Here is a 24388-nt window from a genome sequence, read left to right on the forward strand (position 1 = left end):
CAACGAGATGATAATTGACTAACGGTAGTTAGTATGGTAAAATATTTAATTAGTTATTTCGCTACTGAACAATGCGCAATCGAAAACTCTCTAAAGAGCAACAAAAATGCTGCAATAGGCTTTTCGGGAGGTTTCCATCGCTTGAATGGTAACTTCGACGTATGATGTTCAGCGTACAAAATTAAATGATTCGTTACGCCCTGTAAGGTTCAAGAAATAAAATAGGAGACGTTCCACAATGTGTAGCAGCCATTACTCATAACCGTGTCTGTAATAAAGCGGCTGCTAGTCACCTCGGAACTTGCAAACTGAACAGGGGACAAGTAATAACCGCGGTCTTTTATCTCTTCGCATAATATTACACATCAAAATCAGAGAGCCTTTTAGTTGAGATGGCAATTATGTGGAAACTCGCGGCGAATGTTCGCCGTCGCCGTGGTGTTCGCAATAAATTTATGTAAATGTGTGCTACATGTTTATCTACGCCCTATGCGCAAACTACGTATGCTGTGCTATTCAACCGCCAAATTTGCTGAAACCAAGTTCTACGTTGTTGACTGAATCATTCCTCAGGAGTTTTGACAATCGCAATGCGCGAGCGAGAGTCATGACAAATTTCATTCACTGCGCGCGCATTTGCTTTTTCTTCTTCTCAGACTACGAAAAATTGTATAAAAACAATACTCATGTTCACAATCTGAAAGTTACCTGATTTCGCTGGCGTGCCGCGCTTTACGGGCAAACGCACTGGCACTTGTGCGATGCAATCGCACGCCCCACACGGCGTGGTAATGCTATTAAGTGTGACGTAGGAGCCTAGGTGCAACCACATATGCCGCGTCCGCGTGCAGTCGCATTCACTTGCGGTTGGAACATCGTACTAGCAGTTCAAGCGCTAAGCGAAACCTGTAAAAGGCGCGGAGCAAAAGCGGCCCTGTTGCTAGGCGTTGCTGGCCCCAGACAGTTGGAATCTCTCACGCGCCAGCCGAACAAAAGTATCCTGCAGGTGCGTAAGTGAACCTACGAAACCACGTGCACATACCTTGACGCAGTCAAATTCTGAAACTGAGCTAATTACGCGCCTGTTTGAGCACACCGTGTGCATGCGTCGTGTTTCAGCAGCATGAACTCTCAACGTGCGGGTGCTTTACGTCTTAAATAATGGTCCTTCTTTGTGTTTTTTTTTGTGTGTGCATTTCCAACACGACATTACTAGGGCCAGTTACCGGCTGACGAAGCAAAATCTCTCCCGAGAAAGTACTGCGCAGGGCTCGAACCAACTTTTCCCAGGATTCCCTCCCGCAGCGCGTTAGCCATCGTCTGCTACGGCCAGGCCAGCATAGGCGGCGCCACTGTCGAGGCCACGCCGGCCGTGGGCTATCCCTGTGAGTGTTTCGACCGTCGGGCGAAAGTGCCGTTTTTTTTATTGCCATGTAATAATAATTTTGCTTTTGAAGACGCGAAGCGAGTGCCTTGTTGAAGCCTCCTCTGTTCATTAAAGTCGGCTTTTGAATGTGCTGGCAGTAGGGAGGAAACTTGAAATTTTTTACGAGCTTCCCAGTTACGGAATGAAAAAAAAAAGCGCCGTAATTAACTGGCAGAAATACAGGCGGCAACTGAACTATAGCGAACGCCGACTTTATGATTGAATTCCGTCCAGCAACTCAGGTTAGTGTACGAATGCGTAAAGTGCCAGGCCGTATGCGTCTGCCAGCAGAATAAGTGCAGTATAAGTGCAGTGTATTAGTGTATGAGTACAGTATAAGTGCAGCAAATATCAGTAGTGGAATTTATACATGCAAATGCCTGCCACGATTTTTTTTTTTTTTTGCTCGGTAACGTATCTCGTCTGTCGCCCATATATCATCAGCACACGCCGAGCAACAGTCGCGTAGTAAATCCGTCCCAACGAAAGTTCGCAGCAGCAGCTGCTGGGGACAAGCAGCGTAGAAAGAAGGAAAACCCGCACGTATAGTGGCATGCAGCTGGTATACAGTCGCGGTTCGCCTCCTATGTTTAATCTGGAGCGAAGCGCTCTACAAAGTACGCTCACTTGCGTTTGTACAAACTTACTTTATGATCTTAATGGGTCGAAGCAACACGTCGCGTTGAGGTCGAAGCGGCCTTGGAAAACGTCCTGCTTCCTCTTTGCTACACGTGGCCGCAGCTGGATGTAGCTGCGTCGGCAACTGCATCAAACGCATCCCACGCGCACTGTTTGCGTTGTTGACGTACACTGGCGGCCTTGCGGAGAACGCGACGGACAGTTGGGGCAACTTGGTGCTTAATCGAGGCGAGGGAATACGTCAGAAGGAGGATCGACAAGAAGAAAAAGAGACGAAACGAAGCAGAAGAGCACCATATGCAGGATGACGCCGAAGCTACCAACATTTATTTGTTGGTTGGTTTTCTGCGAAGACGCCTACGAACCTTCATCACGCCCCAGGCGGTATGGTATGGTATGGTGAAACTTTAAAGAAGTCCTGCAGGCCGTGAGTCTTCACGAAGCGGGCCGCTCCCACGTGGGAACCGGAAGGCCGAGCCTCTCGGCCACATCGTGGGCCTGCTGGACAGCCCAGAGTTGGTCAGCCAGAAGAGGGCTGCGGAGAACCGCCTCCCATCTGGCCGAGCTGTTAGCGATGATAGAGCGTGACCGAGCACACCGCCAGAGCATATGGTCTAACGTGGCTATATCTCCACAATCGTGGCAAGTAGCGTTGGTGCAAGTATCCGGATAGATTTTATGTAAGAGCAACGGATTCGGATAGGTATTCGCTTGCGGTAGACGGAGCGTTAATGCTTGAGCTCTTTTGAGGCGCGGATGAGGAACAAAGTAGGTTCTACGGCTGAGATAGTGTTTAGTAATCTCGTTGTAGGTGGAGGGCGTGTCCCTGTTCTCTGTGGAGTCGGCTTCCGATTGGTCGAGGGTAGCGCGGTGGGCAAGTTCACGCCCCAGGCGGTGACCACGTTTTTATTGGAAATATTTATTAATTCAATTATGCGGCTTTTCTTGCACCGATAGCAGAACTTCCATGGCTATCAGGTATGGGCCTTGAGTAAAAGGATAAAAGCAAGTTTAATAAAGGTTTAGAGCAACGAAGACACAGCAGTAACATAGGAGCCCTTTTGTTCTTAATCTTTAATCTTAAGCAATGCCGACGGATGGACGGACGGACAGTAATTTCTTTTCAGTTCTTTTCAAGGTATTGATGGGAAATTGTTACATGTGCTATTTTTTTTAATTATACTAATTCAAATACTTTCCCAATTCCCCAATCCGGGTGGGAGCGAAGTCATGTGATATTCACCATACTTCACGGGGTTTACTTATCAGTCGGAAAAAAATTAGTACGCAATTAGTACGTCGCTGAAAACACCGCAGTTAGATGATCCTTGGCTCTGCCTTCAAATGCCTCATCGACACTTTGAACTCGAAGAAAAGGCAAGAGTTTGCCGTAATAGTCCTTTGTAGTGAAGAGCTACTACGTCAAACTCTTGCCTTTTCTTCGAGTTGTTGATGAATTCGACTTCGCCCTGCCATCTGCTAGCCGTCTGGTTAGCTCAGATGGCAGAGCGGCTGCCCAAGAAAGTCGGTGGTCCTGGGTTCGAGTCAGGGACGAATTTTTCTTCAACTACGACGCTTTTCTTTCGAGAAACCAGTATGGATTTCCTTTGCAGCGCAGCAACTGCTACGATTGTGTGGATGTCTCTTTATCTCTTAATTGATTACTTCTCTCCACTTTGCGCGTTTCCGCAGAACTATTACGTCACGATCATATATTGTTGAAAATATTACGTTTTATAGCAAATGTACCGCTAGTGGTGCTCTTGTAGCGTGTTTCGTATTTGTTATTGTTCCCACCATTACGGTCGCGGTCGCCTCTATTTCGATTTTCAAACCTATTACTTGCCCTGAAGATGGTACTATCGTCCAGCAAATGGAACAGAAAGAGAACTTTCCAAGGTAATCGGTCTTCTGAGGATATGTCTTGATGAACGAACACAGAACACCAATGACTCGCTCAACCAACTCATCTGGTGCTGTTGCCCTAAGAGAACTTTGTCAATGCTTACACATTAAAGACAAACTAACAATGCTGTAGCCTACTACAATGACGGTAATTCTGCACGAAACGCTGTTCTGGAGGTCCTTTGAACTGCTCCAGGTGTGTTTTGTAATATTGCCCCAGACAGGATGGACAAAGAGCGTGTTGACAGGGCATAATTCTATGACTCTGGCGAGAGCAAGGAAGGACGACGGATAAAAATCAACACTAAGAAAGGTTTCGGAGACACCTGCCAGAAACTCCGCAGTGAAATGTATTCTCTTGGGACATTTTGAGCATCCACAATCAGTATTCGAACACAAAACTTTATTTTTCTCAAATTGCATTTTGTGTGAACTTTTCAAATTCAATGTACCTTTTCTCAGAAAGTATTCAACCCATTCCAGTGAAATTTTGTACACGTACTACACCATGTCATAATTATTTTGAACTAAAAAAATCTTTGGTAATGTGAATGATAACATTGGAAAAATTTACAGTGCAAGAAACCCCTCTTTTGGCTTTGTGCAAGCAGAGGTGTCCGCTCTGGAGTTCGGCGGGGCACGAACTCCAGAGCGGATATGATATCGCTTTAGTTCAGATATAACCTATGAGTATTTAGAATAACACCGTGTAATATCAAAAAACAAGAAAGGGGCTGGCAGATGGAATGGCACACTGTGGTATAAACTTTTTTAAAACAGGGTTGAAGTGCCTCAGACAGGCTGGCCAACGTTTCGATAGGTGGACCTATCTTCGTCAAAGGCGGCCTCGTCATCCTCGGCGTGTTAGTTTTAAAGGGTTAGTGTAGTGACGTCACGTGCGGGTGTTGTCGCTGGCGGCTGGTTTTAAAGAGAGAGATTACAAGAGGGAACAGGCGTTCTCGTCCGACGTCTGTGAGCCTCATTCTCAAGACGAAGGGACAAGAGTGTGAGAGTGGGCACGCGGGGAGGAAAGAAAGGAAATAGAAGCGGACAAAAGGGGGGAAAAAAGGAAAAAAAAAAGAAAGGCAGGGGGAGCCAGGGCCGTGCCAAGACACAACAAAGGGGGGGGGGGTGAAAGAAAAAGAAAGAGAAAAATGAAATCTTTAAGAAATACGGGGGCTTGGGAGCGTGTTGGGGATGCGAAGGGTTAGGAGGTATTCTGGGGAGTCGTTGGCGGCATGTTTTTGAGGCATTAGAACGGCCGGTCAAGCAATAGGTCGAGTAATTTTGAAATAGTTAAGGTGGCGACGCGGAGTCTGCGGTGCAATGTGCGGGGTGCCTGAAAGGCAGCGGCATGGTCTTTCAAGGGGCACTGCCCCACGCGCTTAACGTAGGTGTCGTTACGGCGGCATCCAGAAGGCGATACTCCGGGTTGAGGCGCCGAAAAAGGCATATTGACTTCTTGAATTGGCATATTGAAGTCAATATGCCTTTTTCGGCGCCTCAACCCGGAGTATCGCCTTCTGGATGCCGCCGTAACGACACCTACGTTAAGCGCGTGGGGCAGTGCCCCTTGAAAGACCATGCCGCTGCCTTTCAGGCACCCCGCACATTGCACCGCAGACTCCGCGTCGCCACCTTAACTATTTCAAAATTACTCGACCTATTGCTTGACCGGCCGTTCTAATGCCTCAAAAACATGCCGCCAACGACTCCCCAGAATACCTCCTAACCCTTCGCATCCCCAACACGCTCCCAAGCCCCCGTATTTCTTAAAGATTTCATTTTTCTCTTTCTTTTTCTTTCACCCCCCCCCTTTGTTGTGTCTTGGCACGGCCCTGGCTCCCCCTGCCTTTCTTTTTTTTTTCCTTTTTTCCCCCCTTTTGTCCGCTTCTATTTCCTTTCTTTCCTCCCCGCGTGCCCACTCTCACACTCTTGTCCCTTCGTCTTGAGAATGAGGCTCACAGACGTCGGACGAGAACGCCTGTTCCCTCTTGTAATCTCTCTCTTTAAAACCAGCCGCCAGCGACAACACCCGCACGTGACGTCACTACACTAACCCTTTAAAACTAACACGCCGAGGATGACGAGGCCGCCTTTGACGAAGATAGGTCCACCTATCGAAACGTTGGCCAGCCTGTCTGAGGCACTTCAACCCTGTTTTAAAAAAGTTTATACCACCGTGTAATATCATCACATTCCCCTGCGTGGTTGCAGAGAAAAGGTACATGAAATAATTAAACACCTGATATTTTGGGAGTGGGCCACAGGAAAGGCAATCCGTCTAGGCACTAGCAAAGTGTCTCGTGTTGTACCCAAGAGCATCTTCTGTAAGCGCGTGAAATTTGATGCGAATATCTGCATCCGTTTCTAAAGCATTAAATTAAAACTAACATGTACCATTTACCCAACCATACCTCCTTAATCGTCCTTAATCGACCTTAATCCACCTTCATCCACCCTAATCAACATTGAAAGGCCCTTTACCAGGCCACACGGCAAACTTCGGTCATACGCTGGAAGTCGTTACGTGTCCTCTAGGGAGCGTTCTGCCGCAAATTTTTTTTTTGCATATCGGCTCATCAATAGCCGAGATAGAAATATTTCACTACCGCGAACCCATGATTTCAGGAGGCGAGCTCCACTGCGAAGCGAGACACTCTCTCCACTTGCCCCGCCTAGCCTCCGCAGGCGAAATTCCTTCCCTGCGTTCTCCCATACCGGACCTCGAGGATCGCTTCACGCATGCGTCGCAGGCATCGCCTTCGTTTGTTTTTATGCGAAGCATATTACTAGAGCTCAACCCAGCTCCTCAGGCGCGGCGGTGTCGCCTTCAATACCACGTGACACCGTGACGTCACGACAGAGGAGAAACGGGGCTCCAACTCGCGCCGTCGCTCGCGGCGTCGCGGCGGTATATAAGCAGCTGCGCTTGCCTCTGCTAGACACTCACGAGAGTGAGATGCCTCCTGGAGACAGAGCTGCTCGTTGGAATGAGAAGCGAAGGTTGCGGCGTGCTACAGAGACTGTTTCTAGGTGGCTTTGCTACGGCGCAGCGACTACGCGCCCCGCATCGGACGCGGTGAGCGTCGAGCAACGCAGCGTTCGGCTCGACAACGAAATGTGCGCCTGAGCAAGCGACGCACGCCTGAGCCGACGACACCGGCTTTTCTGCGATACGAGCTCCTTAACGCTGTCGCGTTAAAATAAAGGCTAGTATGCTTCGCATCCTGGGCTTAACCTTAGCTAAGCCACAGCCAGTTTTTCTCCTCGCATTCTTGCGTCGCGGCGCACTTCCGCTGACGGCGTCGCGCGCGAGCAGCTGCAATTGTCTCGTGTCGCGCAGCACGCGATCTTGAGCGCTGTGCACGACGACACTGAAAAAAAAAATGGCTGTGGCTTAGGTAAGGTTAAGCCCAGGATGCGAAGCATACTAGCCTTTATTTTAGTTGTTGAACCACTGTTTAGCCTGGTGAACTGCTGTTGCTTGGCTATATTTGGTTCGGCTAGACGAAGAAACAACTCATGCATTACTGCTTCGCCTTCAAGAGTGGAACGCGACAGCGTTCCCGTCGACCCGCCAAGGGGTGTAAGACAATGGGCTACAGGGCAGCGACTACGCGCCCCGCATTGGACGCGGTGAGCGTCGAGCAAAGCAGCGTTCGGCGCGGCAACGAAATGTGCGCCTGAGCAAGAGACGCACGCCTTAGAAACAGCTCGTTTCTAAGGCAACACCGCATTCACTAGAGGCGCTTTTGTACCGCTTTGAAGCATCGTACTCGCGGCTCAGTCGTTCCACTTCCGGCCACCGCAGTGAACGGACGCGGAATGTCTTGCTCCCCAGGAGCGGTTACAGCGGCCCTTGGCCGCGGTTCCCGGTCAACGGAAAAGCCTTCTCCGGACTACCAGATGGTTCTACCACAACTTCCTTCAGGTGCTAGTGTTTTGAACACTATTTTTATCCACGGCGAAGTTAAAGCACGGCCTTACCGTGTTGAGCACTTCAGGGACGCGCTTTCAAGACTGATGCTGCTGCCGGAAGTGGTGGCCCTCGGGGCTTATCAGATGAATCATGTGTGGGCCGTAACTTTTTCGAACGAGGCGGCAAAAAAGAAGATACTTGACGCTGAAGCATTTCTTGTTAAAGAACATCGATGCGTGGTCATTGACCCGTGCAATCAGGGTGTCAGGCTCAAGCTCTTCTGGCTGCTGCACGGTGTTCCTGATGAAGACGTCCGAACAGCGTTGGCACCGTTCGGGAGAGTGACCGAAGTGACGAGGGAGAAGTGGAAAGTACAAGGCTGCAACGACAAAGGAACCACGACACGGTCTGTGGTCCTTAAACTCAAGCCCGGAATGACAGCGGACGACCTACCACATCAGCTTCGGGTCGCGGAAGACCTGGCTCTCGTCATTGTCCCGGGCAGAGCACCCCTCTGCCTCCGGTGCCGTGGCACCGGACACATTAGACGAGAATGCCGGGTTCCACGCTGTGGGCTGTGTCGTCGCTTCGGCCACGACGAGACCCAGTGCGTGAGAACGTACGCCAACGTTGCTGGTCCAGGCGGGAGCGAAGACACATCGGAGCTCCTTATGGATCAAGAGGATGCCGAGGAGGCCGCTAAGGAAGCAGCTGAAGGGGCGGATGCTCAGTCTACATCTCTGGAGATGAAGACCGAAAATGTGAACTCGGAGGGGACTGATAAGGGCAACGTGCCCGATTCGACGCCTCCACCTGCCAAGGTTCAAGTCAAGGAAAGTGGTGTTGAGGCGACGAGTGCGTCTTCAACTATCCAAGCAACCCCAACCACCGCGGTTGACGAGACAGTCAGCATCTCCGAGAGCATGGACATGACTTCCAACGCTAAAGGTGCCGGAAAACGGTTGCGCGACGATGTTGAGGACCTCAGCCAAGACACCGACGGCGCGGGTACCGAAAGACCGCCACAGAAAACCCAGACAGGCCGAAGGTCGACGTTGAAGGTCAAACTCAACGTGCCGCCAGACAGACGGCTGCTACACGGGCCACCTCCGCCTTAGCGGAGGTTGTGTCCCGGGAAGAACTTCCAAAACCCGATCTTTGATCGGGAACGGGCCTGCGACTACGTGGGTTGGCAGTCGTCGGCTCGAAAGGGAGGGCCATGTTCTTCGAGCATCACTGCATACCAGAGTCCGTATGTTTCCTAAGAAAAATTGTGTAGGGGCGTACCCTAAATCTAACTAAAACAATGGCAGACGCTATTAACCTCACCAGTCCGCTTCGTTTGGCGACATTAAACGTCAGAGGGTTGTCGCAGAGGCGAAGACAGTGTCAGATAAGTCGCATGTTACTAGAAAAAGACATTGATTTGATGGCTGTACAAGAAACAAAAATTGAATCTGAAGAAAAAACGGCTCGTTTGGTTGAAATTTTCAGAAATAAGTACAATGTATGCGTTTGCCACGCGAGTGGTACTTCTGGGGGCTGCCTTTTGTTTATTAGAAATAGCATTGGGATAATAGAGCAACAAGTTACTTCATGTGAAGGGGGGCGTTTGCTTATTTGTGATTTTTCTTTTCCTGGATTGCTGTGGCGGGCGGTTTGTGTATACGCCCCTAATAATGCTCGAGAACGTGAACAATTTTTCGTTTATCTGAGGTCTTTCTTGCGGTGTGAAAGACACGTCCTAATGTTTGGCGACTTCAATTGTGTATGCCGGCCGATAGATCGATCGAAAAAGCAACTTAGCCACGATAAAAGTGCCGCACTTCTGCATGAAATTTTGTGTGATGTTGATCTAGAGGATGTTGGGAGTGTTCTTGGTTCTTACAGTCATGTGCAATATACGCATTTTCAAGGAGACAGCCACTCAAGGTTAGACCGCATCTATGTTCCTGTTCACTTAGTTCCACTACTTTCTGAATATGGTGTGGAATGTGTCAGTTTCAGCGATCATTGTTTGGTAACGGTTACGATAGGTATGAAAAAGAAAGAACAGAAATTTAATTGGCACCTATGGAAACTTAATGACAACCTTATGCAAGATGAAGTATTTCTTAAAAGAATAAAAGAGAAATTAGACGCTGTTCTCCTTGAGGATGCAAAAAATGTTTTAGAAGCTTGGGAGATGTTCAAAACCGAAGCGAAAACAATTGCTTTAGAGAGAGCATGCGTGTTGCGGCAGAAACAAAAGCAAGAAGAAAAGCAACTGCAATGCACGTTGGCATACCTGTTGAACATGGAAAGCGGCGGGGCTGGTATATTTGCACATGATATTAAACAAATTAAAGCGAAACTTGAAGTGATCGATGAAGAGAGATATCGTGGCGCGGTTTTAAGAGCACGCGCTGAACGCGTATGGCTGGGTGAAACGCCCACCAAGCGAGCTTTAAGTGAAGAGAAGGGGTACGCTATGACCAAGGAAGTAAAAGAAATCGTTTTTCAAGGGCAGCTTACAAATGACGGGGAAATGATAGAACGTGCTTTCGTTGACTACTATAGCACGCTGCTAAGCAAGAGGACAAGCGAGATCTCTGCGTTTAAGAGTGAATATTTACCTCTTATGCCGAAAATTGATGGTCAACTCAAGGATGCCCTTGAGAGGCCGATTTCTGTAGCAGAAATTGAAAAGGCTATAGATGACCTTAGTGTAAGAAAATCGCCTGGACCGGATGGACTTGGGGCAGCGATATATAAAATTTTCAAGGTTGAAATGGCTGAGGCTCTGCACCGCGTCATAACCAAGTGTTACGAACAAAAATGGACGCCTCCTTCTTTCCGACAGACACACGTAGTACTGATACCTAAATCAACAGACCCCATTAAACTTCAATCCGTAGAGACCTACCGGCCAATAAGCTTAGCAAATATTGACTATAAAGTATTTATGAAGGTGCTCGCCCATCGCCTTCAAAGTGTAGTCAAATCCCTAGTAGGTACACATCAGACATGCGGTATAAAAGGCAGGACTATATTCACAAATATACATATAGCGCGAAGCATACTTGAATGTTGCGATACGATGGGAGATCATGTAGCTATGCTACAACTAGATTTGGCCAAAGCTTTTGACAGGGTGTCCCACGAAATCCTGTTTATACTTCTTGATTATGTTAATGTCGGATCAGTCATTTTGGACGGGGTAAAAATGATGTATGATGGTTGTACCACAAACTTAATCATTAACAACAAACTGAGCAGGCGGATTGCAGTAATGTCTAGCATAAAGCAAGGCTGTCCGACCTCAGCCTTGCTCTTTGCACTTTATTTAGAACCTTTCTGTTTAAAGTTACTACATAACCATAATATTCGCGGGTACACATTTTTTGGTAGAGAAATAAAAGTTTTAGCTTATGCCGACGACATAGCAGTGTTCTGTCGCGATAAACAGAGCATTGCAGAAGCTGTGAGGGAAGCCCAAGCTTTTTGCAAGGCTTCCGGTAGTGCCATAAGTTGGTCAAAATGTTTAGGGCTTTGGCACGGGAATTGGCCAGATGCACCAGAGGTCTTTTGCAAAATGCAATGGAGTGTATTACCCGGCACTTATCTTGGGGTTCCACTCAGTGCCTACCGTGAGCCAATCGAATACTGGACGAGCGAGAGAGACGGAATGAAAGAGCAAACTAACAAATGGGGAGGCCACAACTTTTCGATGTTTGCTAGGGCCAAAGTATGTAATATCTTTTTAGTAGCTAAAGTGTTCTACGTCCTGCAGGTGCTATGCATGAGCCGATCTTCAATTCAAAAAATACACAGAGTGTTTGCAGAGTTTATTTGGGGTTCGGTGTGGGAACGCACGAGCAGAAGTAATTTGTTTCACACATTGCGCAATGGGGGACTTGGTTTAACGCATTTGTTTTTCAAGCAACTTGTATCGAGATTTGTTTTCTTCCGCGACCAAACCGATGGGTTTCTGCGGACGGTAATCCAAGTGAGATTGCGCGACGCTTTGCCCGATTTTGTTGTATCGTCGCACGCAATCAAACCGATGGCACTAAAGGGCTATCTGCGTGAAGTTTCCATGGCGATACGTCTTCTAAACGCTCGTTTTTCGAAAGACTACTTGTTTGCAGTGTCACGAAAACAGTTGTATAAGGATCTTGTTGAAGTGTTTATACCTACACCAGTGTATCGTTCTATGTATTACTTAGGGCCTGAACGAGATGTTTTCAAGCGAGTCAATAATATGCCTGTACGAGCTAACACAAAATCATTCTTTTTCAAACTGCATACCGGCACACTGCCTGTTAAGCCATGGCTAAGAAGCAAGGGCTTGTTTGTCCCAGGGTCAGACAACTGTCTTATATGTAACAAGGAAGAAACTGTCGAACATATTTTTCTTGACTGCCACGATGCCCGCTTTCTTTGGGACATCCTGCAAAGAACAATAAAAAAGGAGCTTCCTATCACTGCGTTCGGAATAAGGTTTTTGCCATGTGCTGAACCTGACGGTGTGCCGGTGGACATGTTGATGCTATTGTGTATGCAAAGTGTGTGGCGAACTCGTATGGCTGTACGCAATGCTGATGTTGATGCAAGGCCAGCAATGTATTATTTTACCGAGAATGTTAATTATACAAGCGAAGTGTTGAAACTGCTAAGTGATCCGCCAAATTGGCTTTCAGTGTTGGACAGTTTGGCTTCGATGAAGCCATTTTAACATGACACGTCAGTCTTAGTAAAGACTAGACGTTTTAACATTCGGATTCATTTGACAATATTTGTATGTACTTGCCAAGCCGGTAATAAAGAAAAAAAAAAAAAAAAACTCGCGGCTCAGTGGTAGCGTCTCCGTCCCACACTCCGGAGACCCTGGTTCGATTCCCACCCAGCCCGTCTTGCAAGAGTTGAGCCAAAGCCACTTCTCCTCTGTCGTGACGTCACGGTGTCACGTGGTTTCATGGCGACACCGCCGCGCCTGAGGAGCTGGGTTGAGCTCTCGTAATATGCTTCGCATAAAATCTGAAAAAAAAGAAGCAGGATGCCATATCAAACGCATTTGCGCTAGGCATATATCCAGAAAAAGAAACGTGCGCTATCACGAACTTGAAAGAATAAGACGTGCTGAGTGAAATTCAGTCCAAATTATGAAAGACAGCAAGTCAAGAAACAGAAATCCGCATAGAACGAAGCCACAGCCAATGCCAGACACATATATTTAGGGTTGGTGCTGCTTTTCAAGGACGTCGTCATCGTCACAATTCAGGGCGCCATCTAGTGCAGTATAGTGTGCAGTTCTGCAGCAAGATGTCAGCACAATCGATCGTTATTGTCCGCCGTCTGAATAAACAATGAAGCAAGTCACGATCGCCAGTACTTAGGGCTATCGTATTTCAACGGTGCACAGGTTTAGGGCTAAATTAACTAGGAAGAAGCGACATCATGGCGAGAGTTAAAACCAAGCAAACAGGCGTTAGTGGTGCAAGTCTAGGTATAACACTGCAACAAGGCGCGGGACGTCTTATCTATTCTCACAAAAATTGCAAGCGTGATTGAGGATGACAGCACGACGTTTTATGGAACCACGAAGCGTCTAACAGCGTCAAGGATAGGCATAGGTATACACATGCTACGTCTCTGTGCATATCCACCTCTCTTGCACCGACCGCAATTCTTTGTGCAAACTCCGGTCACAGTTAAAGTGGTTAAAATGGTTAGAAAGTGGTCGGCATCGTAAGTTACTCACTTCGCAAACCTTTTCTCGAGCTCTGGAAATCAATGGCACGAGCGTGCAACAAACGTTTAAAATAAATCGTCGCGATAATTTCGGACTCGAGTATATCCGTGTAGAGTTGACACATAACGTGGCAGCTCTGAAATTCGTTTTCTCGCTTTCTGGGAGCCGGCATAGGAAGTGGACGCTTCGTCGATTCGTAGCACTATATACGGGATGAAGGGCATAGCTGTTGTCACTTCGTAACGCATAACTGTACAACGCATAAACACGTAACGCGCATAGCTGCTATAAATTACCACGTGCGGTATCTTTACACTAGCCCGCATACCTATCGGCGCAAGAGTGCCACCAAATTTATGGCGCTCATGAGCACATTGCTTTGTTTTTCTTGCGAGAAAGGTTGGCGAATGCGAAGGCCAATTTGACCTCACGGTTGACTAAATAGAAAACAGCTGCTTAGGAGGGTTGATCTAACAGTCAAATTAACGTTTCCTCTTCGCCAGCCCTGTCGAGAATCGCTGCTTTGGAGCTCTTAATTCTCGCAGTCCTTTAAAACCAGCTTACCGTAAAGTCATGCACATAATACGAAGGCTTTTTCTATTAATAGTAAATCGACCATGTCAACCTTGATTCTCGTAATTCATTCGAGCTTATAAATATGATTTCTTTAAAGTTGTGTGGCGCTCAAAACTAAATATCGATTTGTCATATTATACGAGGAATAATTTTCCTCGTGCACTCTCGTTTTTCTTTTCTCTCTCTTTCTATTTTAGTGGGCCTGAAATTGCCTTTCTCAGAGTAAGTTCAGGACCGCATTGTATGCCGGTTTTTTCGGCATTCCAAGATCGTGCGAACGATAAAGAGATGATCGAAGAATCTAAATTTTCCTCCCTCGCTTAACTGACATCTTTCCTTTTTTCGTTTCTTTTTTGTACATAACTAACCCCGCGATGTTAGCAAAGGAAAGACGAGAAAGTGAGAATGGCTAAACTGCCGGCACGACCTGTCGCCTACATCACCGAACGCCAACTACGACGACAACAACAAGAAAAAACTGAATGAATGAATGAATGAATGAATGAATGAATGAATGAATGAATGACCGAGTAGATGAAACGATCTTTCAGCTGCATGCACTCCTTGGGTTAAGTCACTCGCTGTCGCCGCTGTCCTCGGCCAGAAACACCTTGCGGAAATGATCTGCCACGACGTTGGTGTCGAAGCTCCGGACGACGGTCACGTTGTGCTTTATGTGCGGCAGGTGCTGCGGAAGCCAGGCGTGCACCATCTGGCCTCGGGTGTAGTCGCCGTGCAGCTCGACGTCGGAGCGGCTCTCCACCGAACCACTCACGCTGTCCGGAACCAGCGCGGCCAGCACCGCCAGGAAGTCTCCGAGCATGAAAGATCTGGACGACTTCTTCAGGCAGCACTCGATGGTGTGGTTGTTCACTTCGCGCAGAAACCTCGCCAACTTCGTGTCCTTCTTGGCCACGTCGTAATAGACGTCCTGGAACAAAAAGAAAAGAAATAAATAAAGGCGCTGCATCCAACGTCTGCAGAATCGTAATTATCTGAGCAAGTTGCCACATTCGTGATCTACGTGAGCTGCGACACGGTGCCCGTAAATTGTCCGAGGGTGCTCCAAGACTGCACGCCGAGGCCGACATGCGGAACGGAGAACCGTTCCAGTTACTGGTGTTCATTAAAACTTCTTTTTTGGTGCGTCGGTGCCTTTGTGTAGTTTTGTAGCTTCTTCGACCACGTGCTGCAGAATATTTTGAACGTACGCTGCACGTACTGGAACGTGAAAGAAGCAGTGTGGAAAGTTAGACCAAGTCGAAAATATGAAACAGCGCTGAATAGGAAGCAATCCTTGTTGCGTCTTGACGTAATTTCGTGACTAGTAGAAATGGGAAAACTATCGTAAATGAAGGGATGTGCGCCTGAGCAGCAGGATGCATTGAAGCGTACGACGTCGGCTATGGAGCAAAATTCCAGCGCAAAGTACAGAGTTGTGGCCCCTTGTCGTGCTTTCCGCGTAACACTTCGGTGCAGGCGATGGCGCACGAAACCACGTCCTCGAAAGTGTCTTAGGACACAAGGCAAAACTTCGTGTTCCGCACCGGGACGCACTTCAGTAGCCACTGTCGTTAATTTTACTTCGTCCTGCCTTTTCCTACCCTTACAGGCACACAACATACTTTCATTCTCTCTTAGTTTTCCCAGTTCTGCCCATATCAACCACGATCACTTATTGGAAAAAGCAAACAAGGACTTGTGATGCCACCGCTATGGGTGCGGCGTCACGTGATCGTGACAGCCCCGAGTAACTACGCCACGGAGCCTCGAGTCATGCAGAGCTAAACAAATAATCAAGTGGCGTTTTATCGAAAACAGTTCCACACGATGGCCGCGTGTAATATGGCTTTGGAGGGGACACCCATAAGCTGAACACAACCATATAATCCGAACGTGGTGGTCACATGGCGCCGCGCACTATTGACCGTAGCGCCAATACATCCGAGCTGGTTGACCTCGTCGACAAGATGAGTGAGCGAAACCAAGACGGAATTCCCCTTCCCTCCTGCGCCCCGCTACATTTCCATGGGTGCGTAAGCCGAACAACGGCCTTGACCCGTGTCGAATGCGGAGGAACGCATAACCAAGATCAGTAAAACCTTGGACGAGAAGCGGCAGCGGCGCGCGACCAGCTTTCGGCGACGCTGCCGATGTGTGGCCTTCAACGACTGCGCATGACTGGCTGATTCCTGACGCGAAGTTTGTGACACTATTTGAGCGCCACCTCCAGTTTCCGTGACACGCCCAGCGTTTCGTTTGCAGTCACTTGCATTGCGCTGATCGCAATTGAATAAAATGTGATTAATAATTTCTCCCTCTTCTTTAGTTTCCTTCACTTTCAGAAGCAGGAAATTAATTGAGGTTCCTGGCATAAACTTGCCACTGAAAGCACTAGAGAGCAAGTTCAGGTTATTCAGGTTTGTTTGGCCCGCGCTCGTGTCCATCAATGCCCACTTCATTGGTAAATTGTCTGGGTTCTCTGCGACGAGGCTTTGTGGCTCCACCTATCGTGCAACCGGAGAACGAAGGCTGTTGCCTCCGAGATTTCAGTGTGCACACATGCGTCTTCTTTCCGTTTATGTGATATCATTGTTTAACTGTGTTCTTTTTTTTTCTGCCATTAGACATATGACATAGAAAAGGGATCAGACAAGACGACACGAACCAACGCAAACGCTATAAAGATAAATTGGTATAGGAAGCAAAACACCAGCTCCGCGCACGTCTCGGACGCACGTATCACTCACCGAAAACCTCACCAACCAGTACGAACAGTTAGTATAACTCAAATGCTTTCACAAGTAAGATATTTGATAATCCAATCGGTGGTCGAAATTTCGAATGTTCGCATTCGTTTTGCTTCGAATGTTTCCCTATTCAAACGACTTCGCCCCTGAACGCTGGAGGCAGCCGTCGCTGAAGCTCCCAGCATCGCTCACCCACTGCACTGTGCCTTGAAGCACAGCTTCCCAGACCACGAAGGTCACCGGACAGGTGGCCCTCTGCAGAACAATGCGGGCCGCCTCCGGGTCGGTGACAAAGTTGAACTCAGCGCCAGGATTGACGTTGCCCTTTCCTGCAATATATACATATGAAAAAACATGGAAAAGACTTACTTCGAGAAACAGCATGAGATAGTGAAAGTTACATTCCAGCGAAAAGCACGCTGTGAATGAAAAGGTGGCGATGACGTCGCTGCTGAATAGCGTAAAAAGCGACGTTGACGGACAATACGCGGTTCACCGTATTTGCTTGCGCGCGTGAAATACGTGTCGAATGAACTGACAGACTGATGAATCGAAACTGGCCAAATGCGTTTTTGTTAACAATTTAATGGCGTTTTTCACTGGTCGATTCGGAGCAGGATTTTTTGCTCCGCGGCAACGAATCCGAATTTCACTGGTCGATCTGGAGCGGGTTCGCGCGTTCCACTGGTCGTTTCGGATCAACTCGCTTCGCGCCGGATCGCTCTCACTTGCTCCGCCGCCGAGACGCGGATTCGGGCGGAAATAGAACGCGTCACATGGCGTCACTTCCGTCTTCAAGCGAAATCGGTACCCGGTCGGTACGCACAACCAACGTTACTAGTGCGCACAACATTGTGTTGGGCATAGTTTGCGGAACCGGTTTGTGTCACGTGCACGCAGACTTCCTGTGTGATCTCCCGCGGATATACCGCGGAGCGTTCGTGCGCTCCACTGGCAGACTCGGATTGGTGAAAGCCGAGCGCTCGCTCGAGGATTCAGGCGGCTGCTCCAGATCAACCAATGAAAAACGCCATAAGAGGCACATTTATTGTAGTCACAGAACTGAAGCCAAACTGGAGGCAAAGTACGTTCATATATGAAATGACCCGATGCATACTATACTTGTTCCGAAGGCATTTCTGTTCCAGTTTACGTTCTAGTTAACGATTCTTCGAACTCCATATTACAGAGACCCCACGTTAAGCGCTAGAAATCGGGTTGGTTGTGACCGTCCTTTCCTATGCGTCCATCGTCGTGTAGCCCGACCACTTTCTCGTCATCACTCGGTCTCGCGCTCGTCGTACTAGAAAGAAAGACAAAAAAAGCTTTGCTCGCCTTACATATATATAGAACGCCTGTATGGGCATCGAACCGGCGTGTCTGTGACAAGGGCTAGTGCGGAGGCAGAAGCGTTCAACATTCAGCTGTTGGGCAAGAACTTCGGTCATGACTAGTGACCTCTGCACGTGTATTTAGGGTTGCCCCCCTCAGGCCATATACTATAGCGGAGAAATACAACTTTGACCGCATCGCAAATAAGTTGTTCTCGGGCATATGTACAAGTTGCCGAGCACAGCTTATTTGCGATACGTCCTCGTTGCGTTGCGATACGTTGCCTTGCGTCCTCTCTCCTTTGTTGCTGATGTAACCTTGAGAGAGTTGATAAAATATATATTGTATACGGATAAGGCCGATGAACTCGTCGCTGAGCTAGCTGCTGTCGCAGTAACCGAGTAGGGCGACGGAAGAAATCACTGTAACAGCGAACAAGTAGCGTGGACGCGGGCAAACGAAGAAATAATTAGACACGCTTGGGGGGGGGGGGGAGAGAAAAGCTCGTACAGTTGTCCTTGTCGCTATTATTATTATTATTATTATTATTATTATTATTATTATTATTATTATTATTATTATTATTATTATTATTACATTTCTCCCGGCCTGCATCATCAGCATGCCCAAATCGTAAAATTCGAGGACTCATCACAGATATCATCAAACAAATTTGGTCGTTCGGTAGACTTCCTTTTCTATGCATGTATATATACTTATTTCTGCAAGCTAACCCGGGGGCTCCTCGCGGCGTACCGTAAATGGTGCCTCCCAAGACGAAGATCTGCGCGACGTCGTCGGTCAGGCCGGGATCCATGAGCATCGCGGTGGCCAAGTTTGTGAGCGGTGCCAGCAGCACGAGCGTGAGCTCCTTGGGCCGCTGCCTGATCATGTCCCGCATGGCCATGTGCGCGAGCTTCCCGGATCCCGGCTGTGGTGCGGCCATCGGGTACTTGCCGCTGACGCCGCCGAAGTTGTCCGGCCCGAAGTAGTGCTTCTCCGTTTTCCACAGCCCCGAGATGGGCCGGTCGGCGCCTTTGTAAACCGGAACCTTGGAGAGAGAGAGAGAGAGAGAAACTTTATTTCGTTCCTTCAAGGATTTAGCGTCTCGAGGTCTCGGTCGTCTTGGGCGCCGGCGACTTGGAGCTTCTTCCGGCAAGGGTGGGCCCCTATTCCAGGGCTCCACTGAGCCTAGCTACCTCACTAGCGTGCTGCACTAAGGCCCTTTGGGCCGTGAGCTCGCAGCTGGTAAGCCGACTCTCCTATTGCTCCGCACTCGGGTTATTGTGTTGGTGCAATGATTTATTGTGTTTACATTCCCATGCGACATGATATAGTGTGGTTGTGGCCCCGCACCATGGGCAGGTGTCTCTGTATTGTGTTGGGTACATTTTGTTTAGGATGTATAAATTTGGGAAGGAGTTTGTCTGCAATCCGCGCCAACTCGTTGCTTCCTCCTGCGTTAGAGCTTTGTGAGAAAAGTTGGGGCACGTTATTAAAGTTGGGGCACCCATGCTTCAGGAGTACAGTCACATTAAGTTCTTGGGGAGCGTTGGCCTGCGTCATCGCTTTTCGCGTATATCGACTGGCTTGGCACATAGAGTAGCACAACAAATATGGGAAATCAAAGGGAAGAGACGACTCCCAGTTTTGTGCCAACGGTTTACCATAAACGTTTGCCTATACGTCAAGGGCATTTGACGACTTTTGGCGATGTTTGCCAAGCTGCGTTACCGAAACTTTGGCGCCGCAATGATACGCCCACAGTCTTTCTTTTCCAATATATATAGCATATATATTTTGCTCACCACAGACACATGTAATGTCATTTAAGGTCAGGGAGGTGTACACAACAATTTGTAGATGCCGGTATACAATAGCAGCTACCTTGGATGCCATGCGCAGCATCTTGTAGCTGCAGAGTTATGTACTTAAATAGACAAACTAATAATAGCGATACACTCTCTCAACCGGCTGCTTACAGATTCTTCAGTCACTTCGCCTTCGCTTCACTCGTGTTGCTAAAGGTCTCGGTACTGACGCTGGACGCTCACATATCGGCTCTGCCGACGAGCTTCTCGAGCTCTCTACGGCACATGCCTGCTCTCAAATTCAGAAACCGTTTCGATCCGCGCTCAAAACGACTGTCGCCTGTGAACACACGAACGGTGCGTATCACCGCCAACGGCCGTGGTATCACTCTTCATCACCTCGAGCACGCTGGCCAGCTTTCTGCAACAGAGACCCCGGGCGCAGCAGCAGATTGCTTTCGAACGGCCGTCGCATGCAGCCTTCGGCCAGTTAGCACCGAGAAGGCTCGATAAGATAACGAATATGCCACGTCGTAGTCCTTCGCATCCTTCGCTTACGTTCGCCAAAAGAACCACGACGGAAGTGACGTGATGCCCACCTCAGGCCTGTCGAGGAGCTTGAGCACGCGCAGGGTGTTGTTGTACGCCACGTCCAGGTAAGCGTTTCCCGCCACCACGGTGATCGCCTCCACCGTAGCGCGCTGCGAGGTCAGGGCGAAGATGAGCGCCATGGCGTCGTCCACACCCGTGTCCACGTCCACGATGAGTCTCAGTGGACCGCCTTTCGGGATTGGCTTCGGCGTCTTCGGCCGTACTATATATATAGGGGCGCGCGCCAACGGATTTAGCTAGTTTTGTACGTATATACCCGTAATTTATTCAAACAGCAAAAAGGAAAAGCCATTCAACTTGCCATTTGTGATGGTGTCAAACGACGGCTCAGTTTCTGTGGGGGAGACATTCACCGCTTTGCATCGGCATCGCACGAAGCACACACCACGACGACGAATAAGCATTGCGTCCGTACGGTCGTACGAAGAGTAAGTTTATTCTGCGTCGTCTAAGTGTAGCGATTTGGTAGCGGCAGGTACTGCTATTGCGGCTGCTTTTATGCGAGTTTGATCAAAAAGTCGGAATTTCGAAGATTTTCTGCCTCGAACGATATACGTGTATCCACCGAACGCTCAACCGCGGACACTAACCCATGGGACCGGGAGGCACTATACTCGACTGTGAGACACAGTCCGGTATAGACTATAAACTGCTGTCTAGACTAGCCAGGCCGATCGTCCGACTGACTGACTTACTTTTTTTTATTTACTGATCAGCTAATAGATAGCGCACATCGATCTAAAATAGAAGAAACACACGAACACAGCGCAGCAAGGAGTGGCACTGACCCCCCTCCCCCTTTCCCCCTCCCCAAATTTGTTTACTTATTGAGAAGCATAGACTGTTGGGCAAATTGGTAATGAGTGATAAATAGAAGGAGCGCATAAACACGAAAGCCGACAAGAAGAAGGCGACAACACGCCCTCTGTTTATTTGTTGCTTGTTTCCTTGTTGTCAAATTAAAGGAGCGCTGCGTTCATGTGGTGTCCGTTTGTTCCTCTTGCTTTCGTTTATTTTTTTCTTTGTATTAATCCATACTGTACTGCCAAAGGGCTCCATTTAAATCTTCCAATAAATATTACGCTGGCATCTTTTTCAGATCGCTCAACGCTTGCGGAGACTCAACGAGTTCGAACCCCTAAGCTAAGCCCCACCTGCGTCGCAACAAACAAAAGAGGCGCATGGCTTCGTGCTCACTATAGAGTCCGCGTGAACCTGAAACGGGGCATTACCTTCAGCCGTCGCAACATTCGTCCGAGGCGATTTCTTCTTCGTTGTCCCTGGGGGATGACGGGTGACGCGATCGCGATCTGCAAAACACGAGATAATGTTGACGCCAAGCTTGTTCCTTCAACGCCATCGTTTGCGTTGTGACAAAGTCCCTGCATACCACCACTGCCCGCGTCTCCCGAGTATGCATTAACATCACGAGGATGTTTACTTTTGTAGCTACAGATTTTGTGGGATTCTCTCCCTGCCTAGTGACCTTGGGCGTATGGTCATTGTATTGTATTGTATTGGGTTTTATGGCGCATAAGCAACTTAGGCTATCATGCGCCAAACACATGGTATAACTTATTTGAAAAATTGGGTATCCTCAGCGAGGTCCTTGTCCGAACAAGGCCTCTGAGGAGCCCAACGAACCAAATGAAGACCTCAGCCTTCTTCTCAGAACTGAGAAAACGGGTGAGGTGTATCATAAGATGCGTGAAAAAACCGGGTAATAATTTTTAAAATAAGTAGTTCTGTGATACGTTATATTTCGTATAGGATCGCTGCGTCTTTCAAAAAACTAAAAACAGATGAAGTTTCTACTAATGGGTTATCTCCTAAAAGCAGACTAGGATGGAAGGGAATGCGTTCATTGTAAAATACAGTAAAATGTTTTTTCCTTAGCCGTATGGTCAGTATCAAAGCTTTTTCCTTTCTTTTTTTTTTTTGCAATTCCCAATAAAGGAAAGCGTGGCGCTTTGTTGTGCTGTTGTATGCCTATACATACCGAAAAGTGTAGGCTTCAAGTCGGCATATTTATCCCAAATCCAAAGGTGTTATTCTTGACAGTTCCGAGGTTCCACCACAGCGCGAAATTCGCCGTCTATAGTCATCGCTCATTGGCTCACAGGACGTCCGCGTGTCCTCTGATTGGCTCAACATGCAACGTGATGGATTTCGAATGTTCGAAATAGCACCTCGAAATACACTGAAGGCACGTGTACCAGAATGGTTGGGTCTCTACTAAAACAGCGCATCATACGATTTTTTTCCTTTCGTTTTTGTTGGGTAACAGTAAATTTCGTTTTCTAGAGTGCAAGAACTAGCACTAAGGCGTGCAGTTATATCAAACAAGAACTGTACCGGTGGATCACTAACATCGCACGAAAGACGAGTGAAGTTTATTATGCAGTATTTTGTACTCACTATGCGGCGGTTTCAATCGTATGTTTTCTTTTCTTAAGCTTTCTTTTTGGTCGGCTTAATACGTGTGCAGTCATTATATTATATGGTAGTGGGGGAGAACTGTCAGACTTGTCATGCAGCTTTCATTGTAGAAAAGATTTATTTTTACAGCCATGATCGTGTTCAACGTCAAACCCCCTTCAGGGCGAGCCGAACCGTCCACATCACATCATTCGTGCACAGCATCGATAAGAAACTCGCATATAGATGGTGGCGGCAGATTTCCCTTCTATAGTTAATTTTGTAAGGAGCCAGTAACCCCCACATCTCACTACCTCAACTCCCACACACACACAAAAAAAAGATGCAACGTGTATATATACCTACTCAAAATTATTGTGCGAGTATACTCAAATTTTTAAATAGAAGCCCACTGTGACATAAGGTGAAATGTCATATGGAGTAGCCGTAACTATATAGTGAGCAAGAAAATTATGTACTTACAGATGACCTTTTCATTTGACTCTCGAGTGAAAGGGGGCACTGTAATAGAAGAAAAATTACGTTGTCTGCTTCTTTCTTGTTCTTTTCACCAAACTATTTGTTCCGTTCCTCTTGCTCGGAAATCCAGTTTGTAAGCTCCCGAAAGAAAACACAGACAATGAACTCATCCACATTTACCCTGTAAGCGGAATAAGTAAATTTGAACCTTGTGTGTTGACTATCTACCATGGCTGTGAATGAGCAACAGAGCATTCTGTTAAAGTTCAACTCGAGATTTACTCTGCTTGCTAGAAGAAAAATTTGTTAAAACAGTGATCCGTATTCTGCACCAAGCAGGTGCACACTAAACCGAGACAAGTCTGTAACTCAACTAATAAATTATGGGGTTTTACGTGCCAAAACCGCTTTCTGATTACGAGGCACGCCGTAGTGGAAGACTCCCGAAATTTCGACCACCCGGGGTTCTTTAACGTGCACCTAAATCTAAGTACACGCGTGTTTTCGCATTTCGTCCCCATCGAAATGTGGCTGCGGTGGCCGGGATTCAATCCCGCGATCTCGTGCTCAGCAGTCTAGTACCATAGCCACTGAGCAACCACGGCGGGTTAACCCAACTATTCAGCACTCTTCATTTTTTAACACTTTCTTTTAAGTTAGTCTCGTTTATCTCCTTAGTCTGCCATAGTTAAACTAGACCTTAGTTAGCTTAGACCTATGTCCTTCGACCATGCTTTAAAAGGCGGACGTTACTTGCATTACAAATGACAATTTAGATCAACT

General features: G+C 47.8%; 1 protein-coding gene and 1 long non-coding RNA gene across 3 annotated transcripts in view; one reads left to right on the forward strand and one right to left on the reverse strand.

Moving 5' to 3' along the window:
- The first annotated feature begins 881 nt into the window (after nucleotides 1–881).
- LOC139056217 (uncharacterized) overlaps nucleotides 882–24388 on the forward strand; it is a 42873-nt gene continuing 19366 nt past the window's right edge. Inside the window, exons 1-2 of the long non-coding RNA XR_011512220.1 lie at nucleotides 882–1006; nucleotides 1217–1385. This is a non-coding gene — a long non-coding RNA (uncharacterized lncRNA). The remainder of the gene's footprint in view (nucleotides 1007–1216; nucleotides 1386–24388) is intronic.
- LOC139056212 (nucleoside hydrolase-like) overlaps nucleotides 14714–24388 on the reverse strand; it is a 28055-nt gene continuing 18380 nt past the window's right edge. The window contains exons 6-12 of one of the 2 annotated variants that reach the window (XM_070534244.1): nucleotides 23609–23647; nucleotides 21940–22017; nucleotides 21009–21041; nucleotides 20695–20909; nucleotides 19041–19335; nucleotides 17145–17281; nucleotides 14714–15133 (exon numbers count right to left, since the gene is read on the reverse strand). In XM_070534244.1, coding sequence (XP_070390345.1) covers nucleotides 14777–15133; nucleotides 17145–17281; nucleotides 19041–19335; nucleotides 20695–20909; nucleotides 21009–21041; nucleotides 21940–22017; nucleotides 23609–23647 — 1154 coding nt within the window. In that variant the 3' untranslated portion in view covers nucleotides 14714–14776. The remainder of the gene's footprint in view (nucleotides 15134–17144; nucleotides 17282–19040; nucleotides 19336–20694; nucleotides 20910–21008; nucleotides 21042–21939; nucleotides 22018–23608; nucleotides 23648–24388) is intronic. The other variant, XM_070534245.1, reaches the window with a different exon arrangement.

The sequence above is a fragment of the Dermacentor albipictus genome, chromosome 2 (genome assembly GCF_038994185.2).
Source record: "Dermacentor albipictus isolate Rhodes 1998 colony chromosome 2, USDA_Dalb.pri_finalv2, whole genome shotgun sequence".
Taxonomy (NCBI): domain Eukaryota; kingdom Metazoa; phylum Arthropoda; class Arachnida; order Ixodida; family Ixodidae; genus Dermacentor; species Dermacentor albipictus.